This window comes from Esox lucius, chromosome 1, assembly GCF_011004845.1.
Source record: "Esox lucius isolate fEsoLuc1 chromosome 1, fEsoLuc1.pri, whole genome shotgun sequence".
Taxonomy (NCBI): Eukaryota; Metazoa; Chordata; class Actinopteri; order Esociformes; family Esocidae; genus Esox; species Esox lucius.
Genome location: NC_047569.1, coordinates 40,595,397 through 40,610,089, shown reverse-complemented (window position 1 = coordinate 40,610,089; position 14,693 = coordinate 40,595,397). Strand labels below are relative to the sequence as shown.

The following is a 14,693-nucleotide window of genomic DNA, read 5'->3' as shown; positions in this document are numbered from 1 at the left end:
CAGAGGAACTGTCCCAATTGCAGAGTGGGTAGAATATAAATAACTCAAGATCCACAAGCAGGCAGAAGTTGACATCGATACTTACAAAGGAAACAAAGTTAAAAGTTTATTTATCAATAGTAGCAGCAATAGTAGGATGGGTAGGTGTGTAAACTAACAGCAATTTTAAAAAGCTAGGCGAAGCAACATTTCTTCACATAGCTTTGAGGTTAAATTTCACGCTCACCTCAATGACATCACTGCCGAAGAACAGAAGCTGTTGATGGTGGCTTTAGGAAATAGTTTGCGAGTGCCAGTTTGAATTCAGCCAATGCCCCCAGCTGTTTCGTCAGTGTACAGTTTTAAAAAATCAATGCTACAGAGACAGATTACTGAAGTGTTTGAGTTGTTTTCCGCTTGCAATGCAGCTTTGCGATAGTGGTACAAAACATTTCCATTTTCGAATTTTGACGATGCTATTAACGCAAATTAGAGACTGGAACATAGCGGAATAATGGATTGTTGGAAAAAAATTACTCTATGTGCCTTCTGGAATATCTTTTGGTAAGTAAACTTTGAGAAAAATATAAATTTTGGACGAGCTATCCCTTTAAAATAATGAAAATGAATTGTAAAAAGTAATGTCTGATGTTTTCTGATACATTTTCAATACTTAGAAAATATTTTATTTTGAAGGTAAAACCTTATTCAAGTCACATTATTCAATTCTGGGGAGAAAAAAACCTACAGGACAGTAGATCTCCAGGAACAGGGTTGGGCAGCCCTGGTGTATACAGTTTACTGGTTAGATATTTGAACACATTTGCAATGTTATCTATTAAGTGTTACATATAAATATCTTTATAAATTTCGGAGTGAAACCTTTCAATAATAATGACGAGGACGAGCTGGTGAAATTAATGTCTGCCAGAAAAGGGAATTCGTAGAATTCCAGACTTTAGTTCCTTCACGGACTGGTTCCACGGTTACACTGGTCCGGCTAATAAACATGCCCTTCCTCTGTCTTTGAGGGAGTTGAAATGCTATAACAGACTAGTGAGCACGGTGAGTTGTTTAATAATTCGTAGTTTTAATCAGTACGTTTGCCGACATGAAATTTCCAGATGAAGCGAAAAACCTCCCGCCTCCAGGAATAATAAACCGAAGCTCCGTCTGGCTTGGTTTTGTGGGCTGGTGTACAGCGATGCTACACAATGCCGTCAACCGCAGGCCGGCCTTTAAATCAGGTACGGTTTGTTATTTGGTTATTTATTATTCCATGTTGGTTAAACAATATTAACTAGCTACCGTACGTTGAACTCACTCGAGAGCCATTTAAAACCGCATCAGTACCTGAGCATAAGAGGGGAGTATTTCATACTGCAGTAAAGTCAATTCTTGTCCTTTAAGCTTAGCTTTGTACTGAGTCAAAGTCAAGCTATTTTTGATCAAATGAAATTACTACTTATATAGTTAACTGTTTATTGTTAAAAAATTAATTAATTAACTGCGTAGTCGATGTCTAAACTAGCAATCAGGCAACGTTGTCTAATTTAAATACATCACCCGTAACTAACAAGTTTAGCTTGACAGCTAACTAACTAGCTTAGCATAGTACTGTACTGCAGCTTCCTGCAGAAACAGTACTGTTGTTTACCTGCCTGCTTTAGTTCCATACATATTAACGTTTTTTTACTGCTTAATCGTTCTTGTCCGGTTTGTAAATTAATTCGCAAAAAGCTACTCAATAATGCAAAGTGTACATGTAATAACAGCGAAAGAATTGAATTGAGTCTAGTTTAATTTCACATTTCTAATAGTTGAGTGACATGTCAGTGTCTTATTCATTGCAAGAAGGTTGGCTCCTGTCTGCCAAGCAACTGTTACATTTAAGCATAATAAAGGTGAATTGACTGTTGAGTTGATGTCATCTCTAGGTTTTTGAATATTACATAAATTACACTACCCGGCCATTCTAGGCTGTCAATATAAAAACATTTGCTGTTTGGAAACTACAGTAACGAACGGTTCTGTAACTCTATAATTGCAGTCAACTGTGACATTGTGGAAACAGAAAATATTTGACAATGTTTTAAATTTGTTACATTGCGAAGTTCTGTATGTACATTCATACCAAATTATCTTATCATTGCCTCTTCAGGTCTTCACCGGCAAGCCTTGGCGGTTTCCATTGGTTGGTTCTTTGGTTACTATCTTACCAAATACGAGAACTACACATATGCCAGGCTAGACCGGGACATGGATGAATATGTACGACTACACCCAGAGCACTTCACTGACAAAGGTAGGGCTAAATGGGACAGGGGTTTTAGGCCTAAATGGGACAGGGGTTTTAGGCCTAAATGGGACAGGGGTTTTAGGCCTAAATGGGACAGGGGTTTTAGGCCTAAATGGGACAGGGGTTTTAGGCCTAAATGGGACAGGGGTTTTAGGCCTAAATGGGACAGGGGTTTTAGGCCTAAATGGGACAGGGGTTTTAGGCCTAAATGGGACAGGGGTTTTAGGCCTAAATGGGACAGGGGTTTTAGGCCTAAATGGGACAGGGGTTTTAGGCCTAAATGGGACAGGGGTTTTAGGCCTAAATGGGACAGGGGTTTTAGGCCTAAATGGGATAGGGGTTTTAGGCCTAAATGGGACAGGGGTTTTAGGCCTAAATGGGACAGGGGTTTTAGGCCTGACCCCATTTCATTGACTGGTTTAATTTACGACTGGATTGTTTCACCCCAACAAACTGATTGTGTGTGAGACAGGCAGTCAAAAGTTGGATTTCACACACAAACTACAGTTTACCAAACAACTGTGTTTTTCATGTTCCCCTTGTCTATGGAAAACCCCAATGCTTTAAATATTAAGGAATGATGAAAGATAAATATTCAGGTTTACCTACGCTATATTATTTTCTGTTCACTTTAAAACCTCTGCTGTACTAACTAGGCCAAATGTGTCTGATAGTTCTGGACTCCCTAGATGACAGCTGCTGAACGTGATTGAAATGCTTGTCTAAAACACATGTGATGTGTTATGAAAATGCCATGATCAAAGATTCATATTTTTGTCTGGGATTTGCCTTAATAATGTTCTCTTGGACCATCCTATATTAAACTGCCGTTGTTTCTTCTAGTTCAGGCTGTAGTTAAGACCCCAAAACGAGGAGCTACCATTCACCATTTGAAATCTCTTTGGCATATGTTACGTAATATATTTCCTGAATTGATATGGCATGTGTATTCATAAAGCAATTAACTAGACTTGTTTCACGAAACCTGGGCAAGCAATATATTTCCCTACTGTTTTTAAATTCAGAATGTAATCAATTGTTTCTGTCTTCATGTTCACAGAGAAGAAGACATTTGCTGAGATTGTGGAGCCGTTCACCCCAATTCGCTGAGTGTAGGAGACTGGCTGGCAGAAGGAGAGAACATGTTTAACAGAATGCCACCTGTCAATGTAGGGGCCTGTGTTGGTGTAAAGTTATCACCCTCTACCAGATCTGAAATCTTAGTCTTGTATATAATAAAAAAAATCCTACGAAAAACATGCTTATGGCTACATACTATTCCTTTCTAATTTAGGTGGTGTCATTATGTTTTAGGTCATATATTTTCTATTTAATTATTGCCTAGATTACATATTTTCGAGGAACTAAACAACCACACACCTAAATGGGCAGGGACCATTCTGAATTTACAAAGTTACAAAACGTTTTCATACCGTATTGGGCATTGTGACTTAGTGTGCTGTTCATAGTAGGGTATCTCATTTACTCAGTATGACAGATGTCCTGAAACAGACAATTCTGAACTTTTCCTAATTTACTTTTATTTAGATGTTATACTATTATTGTAAGTAATACTGATCTTTATTAAAATAACATTACTGCCAACATGAAATCAAGTAGCTGCTGAAAGTGCTCTTATGGCTGAATGTTTGGTCATTCCTGTGATGTGATTTGTCTAATCAAAGGAAGGAAAAATGACACTCAGAAGTCAAAACCGACACACCGTTTTATTTAGGTTTACCACAGGCTATTCACTGTATATGTAAACAGCCTGAACTTTTATCTTCTGTTCAAAAGTCAAACGTTAACCTTGTTTTGTTGAAGGATGTCGTCATGTGCTAATTCATTATTCCAATGATGTCCATGTACTTGGCCGTTAGACCCTGGGACTTCTTTGTGAGGTTCGCCATGATTGAGAACAGGCCCCGGAGGTGGAAGTGAAAGAGAGCCTCAGGATCGGCCTCCATCAGGCAGTCCAAGGTGTTGTTCAGGGCCTGGCGGGTCTGGGTTTTTGTGCTGCGGTCATCTGGCGGCATCATTCCACTTTCCACCGTGTTTCTGATGGATTTCAGCATCAAGTAGGAATCGTAGAGGTCTTTAGCTGGGCTTTCAGCTGCAGAGATGCAGTCCTGGAAACAGTCTTCCTCAGAGTATGACTCTACATCCCTCAGTAGGCTGGGCAGAAGAACAGTCTGCTCCATTTCATGGACAACGGCACTGTAGCGCCTGAGGGCCAGGAGCAGGCAGCCCCTGTGGAGCCTGTTCTCGGCTGTCTGCATAGTAGTGGTCCTCAGAGGATCGCTGAACCTGCTGACAGCTGGTTCCTCGGCTGGAAGCGTGCATGCAAGGCAAGCATGTGGGAGAGCTTTGGGACTTTATAGGCTATATGCTAAGCCTGCCCGAGATAGGCAAACAAATGACCGTGAGGTGGGTCGGGCTGGGCTGGCCTGATCTGAGTGTCTTACACAACGGGATGAGGTGATTTGTTGAGGAACATTGAGTTTTGAGGCCAATAGGTCATAGTTTGATTTTCACAAGCTTTTCTCTGGCAGTATGGACACTGCCACAACAGTGATGAAATATTTTTTCCCAAGCAGCACCAGCTTTCTCAGGAGTGGGGAGTGGGTTAGCATATACGTTTCTGTTAGTAGAAAGTGAACTTGGGGGTCTGAAACCAGCCTTACATTCTATAGGCTATTTATAACGACTTCACCAGATAAGGGAAACATTTCTGTTGTTGGAACAGTTTATTTTACTTACTGAAAAAGTGGTTGCAATTTTGCATTTGACTACGGTTGTTTACCGTGCAAGCTCCCAGAATGACATCAAGCAAGGTTTGATATTAATACGGGATCAGAATTACTTTATGTAATACATTTAAATCCAAGGCCATCAGTGTTTGAGATGTCAGGTCACTTGCGTACATAGGTGTGTGTACTTAGTTATCAACGGTCCCCTCTCAGCGCAACCTCCTAAACAGAGAAAAGTAAACATTGGTACATTAGGACAATGTATGATGTAAAACTGACTATAATGTTTGGATGTCCTTGCATGGTTTTCCATTGAGAATTCATGCATCAGTTATGGTCTGTTAATTTGTAATGATAATAATGCAAAATACAGTCACTCGTTAAACTATAAACATGTGAAAAACACAAGAGGAGAGTTGAATTATTATAACAAAGATGCAGCCAATGGGAAATCAAATGGCAGGCTGGTCCTCCAGTGGGAGGTCTGCCACACGATGCATTCCAGAGAGAAACAGATGGGATCCTTTTGCAGGTGAAAGTGTCTCAGGATACGTTTTAGTTTAAAACATTTATAACATTTTAGAGATTCAAAGATAGTAAATGTCTCCTCGAGTTACTGCTACAGGCATATTTAAACAGAACCTTATCTCATCCCGAAATAGCAAACTGCTGAAGTTTCACACACCTTCAGGATGGAGTTTGTTCATTTTAAATAGGTCTCTGGACTGTATACAGGTTCCGAAAATGATGGAAATAATATGCGGCATCCAGATCAACATAAAAACACCATCCCAAGAATAAAATGTGAATAGAACAGTAGTGCCCTGCAGTTCACAACGATTCGTTCTAATTGAACGACTCTTCACTGACTCGAGAGTAACTGGACTGTATTGTCCAATCGAACGTTTGGCGGCGGATTACTAGCACATCCAGACATGGGCATCGTTTTTCTTCTTCAATGAAACAAGTCGGTGCATAACGAGAAAGAAATCAGGCGGCCCAAGCTTTGAGGGAACCAATTGGAAGAGGGGGAGGGTATTCTCTATCGGCGGATCTTCCCTGCGGTGGCTGCAGGCAGGGGCGCCGCCAGGAGTTTTGGGCCCCATGACAAAAAATCTAATCAGGCCCCCTCTGCACAGCTGTTACCTATTTTTTGGGGCCCTTGTCAGTCATGGGTCCTTGGAATTGTCCTAACATTCCCCCCCTATACGGCGCCCCTGGCCGCAGGTGATCATGTGGTTCACAGTCAATGAAATCTGGCAACCCTGAACACATCTTTGGATTCATATGCAGCCCTCCAGTTGTATGACCAACGTCTCTTTAGGTTGTATGACTAACGTCTCTTTAGGTTGTATGACTAACGTCTCTTTAGGTTGTATGACTAACGTCTCTTTAGGTTGTATGACTAACGTCTCTTTAGGTTGTATGACTAACGTCTCTTTAGGTTGTATGACTAACGTCTCTTTAGGTTGTATGACTAACGTCTCTTTAGGTTGTATGACTAACGTCTCTTTAGGTTGTATGACTAACGTCTCTTTAGGTTGTATGACTAACGTCTCTTTAGGTTGTATGACTAACGTCTCTTGCCATTAGTGCAAGATAGTGATGGGAATGTCGAGTCTTTTCAGTGATCCGGCTCGCTTGGACCAGTTCATTTAAAAGAGATGCTTCATTTTGGCTCTCAAAACAGCTCCTTGTTCAGTAAATATTTTTTTAATCACCCTTTTTTTAATCACTCTAATTTGCAAATATGATTATGCAAATTTTTCTAATCAACCCATAATAACATGTGCTGGCCCTAGTAACGCTGTGGAAAGTATTTGTTAATTAATCTTTAACTGAAATTATGCATGTTAATCCTAGCAGGTTCCATGCATTAAAAGAATAAGTGTAAAATCTTGTTAACAAGGCCTTAACTCTTCATTGTGTTGAAACGTTTTTAATAGTGAAAGAACAGCCGAACGGATCACAATAGAACACAATAACAAAACATTGCAACACACTGTGGCACTGTCCCGCACAAGTTTGGTCCTCTGCACAGCTTGTGTTTCAGTTCTCTCGACTCTATCTTGTGTCATGGTGCGTTTTCAGACTGATGTGACGCCATGAAGTCGAATCGCAAGTAGCCAGGGCCGTGTATGAGCAGCGAGTCTAAGAATACAATGACCGGCTGGCGTGCAGAACAGTGGTCGGATCGTTAAATTAAACAAAACATTTCTATGCACATGATCATTCTCAATTCCTCCTGTAAATACAAATGTAGAATTGTTTCTACCCACACTTGATAAATGCCCAAGATTGATTGAGTGCTGCAAAGATTGGATACTTCTGGAATGTTCTCCTATTTCTGCAGAGAAACTGAAGTTTTGTTAGAGAGGCAATTGGGACTGGTCACAACCATGGCCCTACTTGTATGGTTAGTTAGTTTGATCAGACAACAAGTTACAGGAAGTCTTAATGGTGTCAAACTTTTTCCATTTCAGTCATGAAGCTCAATATGCTTCAGGAAACTTTAAATGCTTCCCTAGATCCATGCCTTGACACAATTCTATCTCATAGGTCTATGGAATTTCTTGAACATCACGGCTTGGTTTTTGCTTTGACATGAACTGTGAAGTGTACAATCTTATATAGACTGCTGTGTGCCTTTCTAAATAATGTCCAATCAATAAAGATTGCCAAAGATGGACTCCAAGTTCAAGAGACATCTCAGTGTTTAGTAGAAGATTTGACTGTAGTTGTAGAAAAAGCTGTAAGTACTTTTTAGCATCAATTGTATAACGGTTACATTTCATTTCCATTGGAGGTTTTATCCCAATATCCTTCTGTCCTGTAGGTCTTAGTGGCTCAATCGGTCCTGTCCTGCTGAAGTATGGTTTCAACTTACTACCACTGGAAGTAGACTGCTGTAGTGTTAATTATATCTTCAAATGAAGTATCCTAATCATTGGTCCAAGTCTTAATGCATCAAGTGCATGATTATATTGTTGCTATAGACAAGACAAGTCCTTTCAAGACAACAGAGAGAATGGCATGTCTTTTTAGTCTTTCTGATGGCTGTATATGCAGGCAGTGTATAGAAAATATGTGAATCATTCAAGACAATGAAATATGTAATACCTGGGATTTTATCAAATTTAAACAGGTTTTAATGATTAAATTAAGGCAACCTAAATGCTTGTTTAAAATACACACACAAGCTTTAAAATGTCATTCACGTTACATAGAACATTTGTATATCAATCATTCAATCAAAACAGACAGTGCAGTTTCATCATACAGTAGTCGCATGGACACAGTCTTCAAGAGATAAATCAGTCTAAAACCAAAGACTTTCAGACACTTTTAGACCCTCAAAAGTGGTGTGACGTTCAGATGTAGGGTCTCAGCTCAGATGAACCAAACAAAGCTGAACCAAAAAACATCTTCACTCAATTGTGATGAAAATTATATGTTTATTTCTTGAAATGAAAATTGTTTTATGTTTATAAAATGTTTGTGACCTTTGGATAAATACATTACCATTCAAAAGTTAGGTGCGCAATTACCCATTCAGTGTGGGTGTGTCCAAAATTCACATGGGTGGGTGTTATTCAAATTAGTGTGTCTAATTTGGACTGGTACTGTACAATACCAGCTTCTTGAAATATTGTATCCTTAATACTAATAATATAATTAGAATTCAAGACCCCAACTATGCAGCAACCCTAGTTTAAACCCTAAGTTTAAAATGTGTCAATTCGTTCTCGGTTCTTGGGCTTCCTCCTGGTGCTTTAATTGAGACCAAGCTCATTATGGCATTTAAGGCTCAAAGAGCTGCCAAAATGTATATAATTAGGCCAACCCCTAAATGAGTCTCTGGCTCTGTGGGTAGGTCATTTATGTGTTACATAATAGGGGTGTTGTGATATACCGGTATTGATGATAACCTTGATATTTAAAAAATAAAATATTGATATCATGTTAATAATACACATATGATAATATCGTATTGCAAAAATTGAGGTGTATTTTTCCAAAAACGAGCTTATTCATGTCACCTATAGACAAACGATACATGTTCTTACATTACGAGTCTGGACCCATACACTGGTGTTGAAACCAACTTGTTAGCCCCACTAGAACCCCCAGGAGAGATCCGCAAATACGTGTTGTTTTGTAGCCTATTCACCTGGAGAAAATGACGTATTCTTTCACACACTCCTCTCGGTTTCTCTATACCTCATTCATGTCACCTACAAACGATGCATGTTCTTAAACAACAAGTCTGGCCCCATACAGTGGCATTGAAATCATTGGCCCCATTAGGGAAATCATATATAATAGTTATGTTTACAGATTCTCTCTCCACCTCCCCATACTCTTATTTTGAGTGCAATTTGTTTGCCAAAAAAGAGAAAAAACACACAGTTCAAGATTAATTTGACCGATTATTACTGAACATAATTTTTCTCTTCAAATATTCTATAGATATTGCGATAATATTGTTATAGTGAATTATTTTGGCCTTGAAAATCATGTAGTGAAAATATATATAATGTATTCCACGGATTACTTTGACAGCAGTTATCATGGGATGACAGATACACAGAAAAAACATTTTTACTAGGTGATTTTAAACAGATCAGACCAGACCAAGCCTTCCTGTGTGACAGCTGTTGAGCGTCTGAAGAAAATGACCATTGGCAAGGCATACTGGATTGGCAGACATTGGTCTTTACTTATATAGATATCCACCAAAAGACATTCTGGGACATGGGGAAGTCTCAAATTTAAAACTGTAGTGCAACGTACAAAACAAATGTGAAAACAACTTCTCCATGGGAGCTCCTTTCCCACGGCTTGTTTCATGAAGCCAGTGTTTAGTGCCAGTTCATAACATGGAGAACACATGCTTCCACAGTGGCTCCCTCTTCCCTACCACAACACTCTAGGGAATAGGGAATAAGGAATAGGGAATAGGAGGTCATTTTGGAAGCCAGCATTATAGGCAAGATGTGTCACAGGGCCTCCTGGTGTGGCTCTTCCAGACCTCAACTCAGTGATCCTGATCAATGAAGATTTAGGACATGGATCCTTCTACTCACGTATGTCCACCTTATCCTCAAGCTGCTTGGTTTTGTTGGGGCTTTTTTGTATACTTCTATTTTATATATAATATAAAACATTCCACCATCATTACTGTCCCTGCCAGATCACTGCAGAAAATCACTGCAGCTGTTCTCAACAACCTCATCAGCCATCTACTCCGTATAGTCTCACAGTCAGTGCAACAGGAAGTGATGTCGTCACTGTGGTGGTTTGACACGCTTCTTCTGTCCATTGACGATAATCTCCAGGACGTTGGTGAGGTCCATCATCTTGCCCAACATCTCCATGATGTCAGTGTGATCCTTCGCTCCCTCAATGAACTCCTCAAGAGTCAACTCACCTGGTGGGTTCAATACAACAACACGCTATTGCCAGGTTGCCATGCAACAAATATTATATGTAATATATATTGGTGATTTAAGGTACTGAGAAGCAGTGGGCATTAGCAAATTAATTAGACAAAATATACTTTCTGGGGCTTGAAAGTCAACAATATAACATTAAAATGAAAGAAATCTTGAGTAAGGACAAATGACATATTTTTCAAATCAGCATCACTGTTAAAGTCTCCCATTTCTATAATTTCCATCTTAGGAGAAAATGTTTTACACATTTGATTTTCATACTTTAAGGTTAGAAAATTACAGTGAAATGATGATACATCTCTCTTATTCAGCGGCTGACCCACCCCCCAAACAGTCTTTGTAAAAATCCTGCTTGAGAAATTGACCTTAGCTCGGAATCTCTTTTTTTGTAATCATTTTAATTGAAAACAATCACAATTCTATGTCATTCCCCCCAGAAATGATTTAATGCTGAGACAAGAAAAGGCACTGGACCTTTAAATATTGATCATTCTTACCTTCATTATTGATATCCACCTTCTCATAGATGAGAGCAACAATCTCCTCTGTCGGGGGGTCATAACATCTGGTGATGTCTTGGATGGCCTGGAAAAACAAATAACAGTAGAAAGGAGAACCACTGAATGTCACAGGGGAACCCTTTCATCCGTCAAGCTTTTAACTGTACAAATAGTTTTCCCCCAGAATTAGTCTGGTGTGTCAAACATACACCACCCACAGTGGGGAGAACAAGTATTTCATACACTGCCGATTTTGCAGGCTTTCCTGCTTACAAAGCATGTGTGCAAACCTGGTCAAGAACTACAGGAAACGTGTGATCTCTGTAATGGAAAACAAAGGTTTCTGTACCAAATATTAAGTTCTGCTTTTCTGATGTATCAAAGACTTATGTCATGCAATAAAATGCAAATTAATTACTTAAAAATCATACAATGTGATTTTCTGGATTTTTGTTTTAGATTCCGTCACTCACAGTTGAAGTGTACCTATGATAAAAATGACAGACTTCTACATGCTTTGTAGGTGGGAAAACCTGCAAAATTGGCAGTGTATCAAATACTTGTTAACCCCACTGTATCTTGTTCTTAGTGAGGTCATCACAGTGTTTTATTTCATTCCGCTTAAGATAGCTTACTGGGATTTTTCAGATGATTGCGTAACTCCCTCAGTCCTGGAGTAATATTACAGCCCCCCCCTCCTTCTCTTTTTTTGAAAAGCAAAAGATTAGAAGAATGCGTTCACAGCACGTTCGATTGCACAAGACAAAAGGTTCGATTGCACAAGACAAAAGGTTCCATGTGATTCACATGGCGCATTGAATATACACATATTTAGTTCTCTGTCATAAAAGACATATTTCTCAGTAGTCACATCTACTCTGAGATGTGAAACATGATATTTTTTTATTGCACTATACCTTTCATAGTTTAGATATTTTTAAACTACTTTTTCCATCTTTCTTTGTATTGTGGGAAATGCTTCCTTTAAACAACATGAAAAAAATAGTAGCACACTGTCATGGTGCGGTGAGCAGCAGCGCCACCGTGCCATATTTTCACAAGTTCCCATATTCTCACGAACACATCCCGGACTGTCACATGTTTTCAATCCTTCACACCAGGTCCCAATTTGAATCGTTTGTATGTGTATATATGTTTCCCCTCTGCTCCCCACATTGTGGCTCATTGTTCTTGTCATGTTTGGATGTCGTGTGTGTGTTGCCGTTATTGTAAGTACTTGTACCATTTCTTATTGTCGTTTTTGCTGCTTTAGTCAGCCCTTTGTTTTGTGTGTTTTGTGCTCGGTGTTTGTTTATTTCTTATAATTAAAGAATCCACACCGACTACCCCTGCCTGCACCTGGTTCCTTGCTCGTGCAACACTGCACTACACCACCTGCTTGTGACACACACTATTGAGGCCCCTTAAACTTTCTTTGAAGAGTAGTAGTTCACGTTTAATCTTTTAAAACTTTATAAGGCACTTTGACAAAAATTCATTTTTGATTGGACTGGTTTTCAATCACATCAACTACAGAAGAACAGAATACTGAAAAATAATTAAAATAATGGAGTCACCTTGAATATTGTGCCCATTTCATCTTGGTCAATTTTCCCGTTTCCATCCTGATCAAAGAGTTTGAAGTACCACTTCAGTTTCTGGTTGATTTCCCCTTTCAGCAACAAACTGACAGCTGCGATGTATTCCACAAAGTCTATATATCCATCCTGGAAGGGAGATGATATTCTGATTAATGTCAATTACCAGCTACTATGACATCCCAGTCCCAGAGTCAAGTCAACCATGGAGTAAACCGCATTTAAACAACATGGAGGTTACTCTTTTTAGTGGCGATAGATGACAAACGGTCACAGTAAGTAGAACACTGTCTGTTACATTGCTTAAATGAAGTTTGTCAACCAGAGTGATGCGCTTAGAGAGGTCATGGCCAGAATCACCGGCAGATTGCCTCAGGTACGTTTCCACTCTTAACTATACGCCTAAGCACTGTGAACGTCTGGACATATGCTGTATTCACAAAAATAAATCTAATGATAATAATGAATTTGTTAATGAGGCGTCTGTCAGTGGTTTGGAAAACCAGTCAAGTTTCTACATTCATCATGGAACCGTATCAGTGAAAGAAAAGCTGAGGTGTTTCTTCTTACCCCGTCCATATCGAAGGTGAAGAAGACCTGGTCTACATAGCTGCTGGCCTCCTCCGTCATGCCCTGCATCTCCAGCATGGTCTTCAGCTCGAACAGCGTGATCAGGCCGGACGGAGACTCCTTCATGAACTTGTTGTACCAGTGGTGCATGTCCTCCGCCAGGATGTCGTCCAGGTTGGACTCGTAGGCGCCCATGATCTACCGACACACACCTGCTCCTGCCTGCACTGCGGGGTTCAGATAGGTGGTCCGGGCCTGGAGGCCTACAGGAGCTAAGAGCAGTGGAGCAAGAGGGAGGAAAAGCGACTAGGAGTGGAGATGCAACCCTGCGACTGACTTTTGCTTCGTTGACTCTGTCCTAATCTGCTGGAATAAAGCCCCCGGGCTAATAAAGAAAGAGACATAACCCTATAAAGGGATAACTGGACATCTCTTCTGAGAACACTGGGACATCTTGGCACTCCAGCCTGATTGGCACATTGGGATGACATTTCCCAATCAGCGATGAGCGAGGGGGCGGGGCATGCTGTATCCATGACCGCTGCGATGTAGCTATAGGCAGAACACCAGAGACCTGGGGCTCGGGGATTACACTCTGCAGAGGAATCTCTAATTCGACGAGACCAAATGAAGTCAAGAAGCCTTTAAGCTGTGGTGACTGGCGGTCATTTAGCCATTGGATTCATACCTGCCATAAAGTCAGCCAGTCAGTCATAGACCATTCGTCTTTCCCGGGGGTTCCCATGGGTGTGAGACAGAGACAGTAGACCACCCTCACTGACCACGGTAGTGACAGAGAGGGATTCCCCATCAGGTCTCATATTGCTGGTGTCTTGCAGGCTGTTCACAGCATATCGCCCATAAGCCTGAGATGGTGTGAATAGAAACCAATTGTCACTTCAGCTGTAATCATACAATAGTTTTTACAGACAGGGTTTCTCTCATTCCAGAGTTCTGGTATGGCAAGGAGGGCATGCAGTTTCTAGGTACCTTCATTAACAGTGTTTCTGAGGAGTTGAATGACAGCGCCGGACTAACGTAAACTTAATCCTAATTCAGTGACCTTGACTGCTTCCTGAAGTCTGCCAGGTATCGAGTGCCACAGTATGAGTTGACACTGAGTTGACACACCAGGGCAGGGTGGTGACCCCTCCGGTACCTGTCAGGCTGAACCTCCGGTGACCTTTGCTTTGCAGCATGATGCCAAATTATCTGTAGTGACAGGTTGTCCCAATAAAGAAGAAACAGGAAAATCAGACAATCAAAGCCCAGCACTCCACTTATGGTAAATCTGCCTTTAGCAGATTGACCTGGATGAAAACAGGATTAACAGGCCTGGGGAGGCACAGAGGGAGGCAGACAGAGGCACAGATGACCAACCCTGCAGGCTCTGAGGAGGGGCTGCTGCTGGAGTAGCTAGTAGGCCCAACCTCCAGGGAATCCCTGCCTCACGGCAACAGTGAAAACTGCCTTTACTGTTGTATGAATGGACAAAGAAAGAAAAGCAGAATGAGATGGAAAGGAAACAATATCTATAATGC

General features: G+C 40.5%; 3 protein-coding genes across 3 annotated transcripts; 1 reads left to right on the top strand and 2 right to left on the bottom strand.

The window, feature by feature from the left end:
* The first annotated feature begins 967 nt into the window (after positions 1–967).
* On the top strand, positions 968–3,539 carry ndufc2 (NADH:ubiquinone oxidoreductase subunit C2). Its single transcript, NM_001304251.1, is given in 3 exon segments — positions 968–1,226; positions 2,141–2,284; positions 3,339–3,539. Coding segments are annotated over 3 exon segments (330 nt in total). The 5' UTR covers positions 968–1,090; the 3' UTR covers positions 3,389–3,539.
* A 447-nt stretch (positions 3,540–3,986) lies between these two features.
* On the bottom strand, positions 3,987–4,647 carry thrsp (thyroid hormone responsive). The gene has a single exon (XM_010865211.4). It carries the CDS (start codon positions 4,555–4,557, stop codon positions 4,117–4,119), a length of 441 nt encoding a protein of 146 aa, XP_010863513.1. The 5' UTR covers positions 4,558–4,647; the 3' UTR covers positions 3,987–4,116.
* A 3,489-nt stretch (positions 4,648–8,136) lies between these two features.
* Positions 8,137–13,580, bottom strand: guca1c (guanylate cyclase activator 1C). Its single transcript, XM_034292616.1, has 4 exons — positions 13,153–13,580; positions 12,562–12,711; positions 10,982–11,069; positions 8,137–10,459 (listed from the first exon to the last, which is right to left on the bottom strand). Exons 1-4 carry the CDS (start codon positions 13,345–13,347, stop codon positions 10,317–10,319), a joined length of 576 nt encoding a protein of 191 aa, XP_034148507.1. The 5' UTR covers positions 13,348–13,580; the 3' UTR covers positions 8,137–10,316.
* Between the last annotated feature and the right edge of the window lie 1,113 nt (positions 13,581–14,693).

Excerpts from the sequence above, each read along its gene's own strand:
- guca1c (XM_034292616.1), bottom strand. The coding sequence starts at position 13,347 with ATGGGCGCCTACGAGTCCAACCTGGACGACATCCTGGCGGAGGACATG. Across the intron at positions 11,070-12,561 it reads AAATGGGCACAATATTCAAG|GCCATCCAAGACATCACCAG; the intron begins GTGACTCCATTA and ends TTGTTTTTCCAG. Across the intron at positions 10,460-10,981 it reads GGTGGATATCAATAATGAAG|GTGAGTTGACTCTTGAGGAG; the intron begins GTAAGAATGATC and ends TGAACCCACCAG.
- thrsp (XM_010865211.4), bottom strand. The coding sequence starts at position 4,557 with ATGCAGACAGCCGAGAACAGGCTCCACAGGGGCTGCCTGCTCCTGGCC.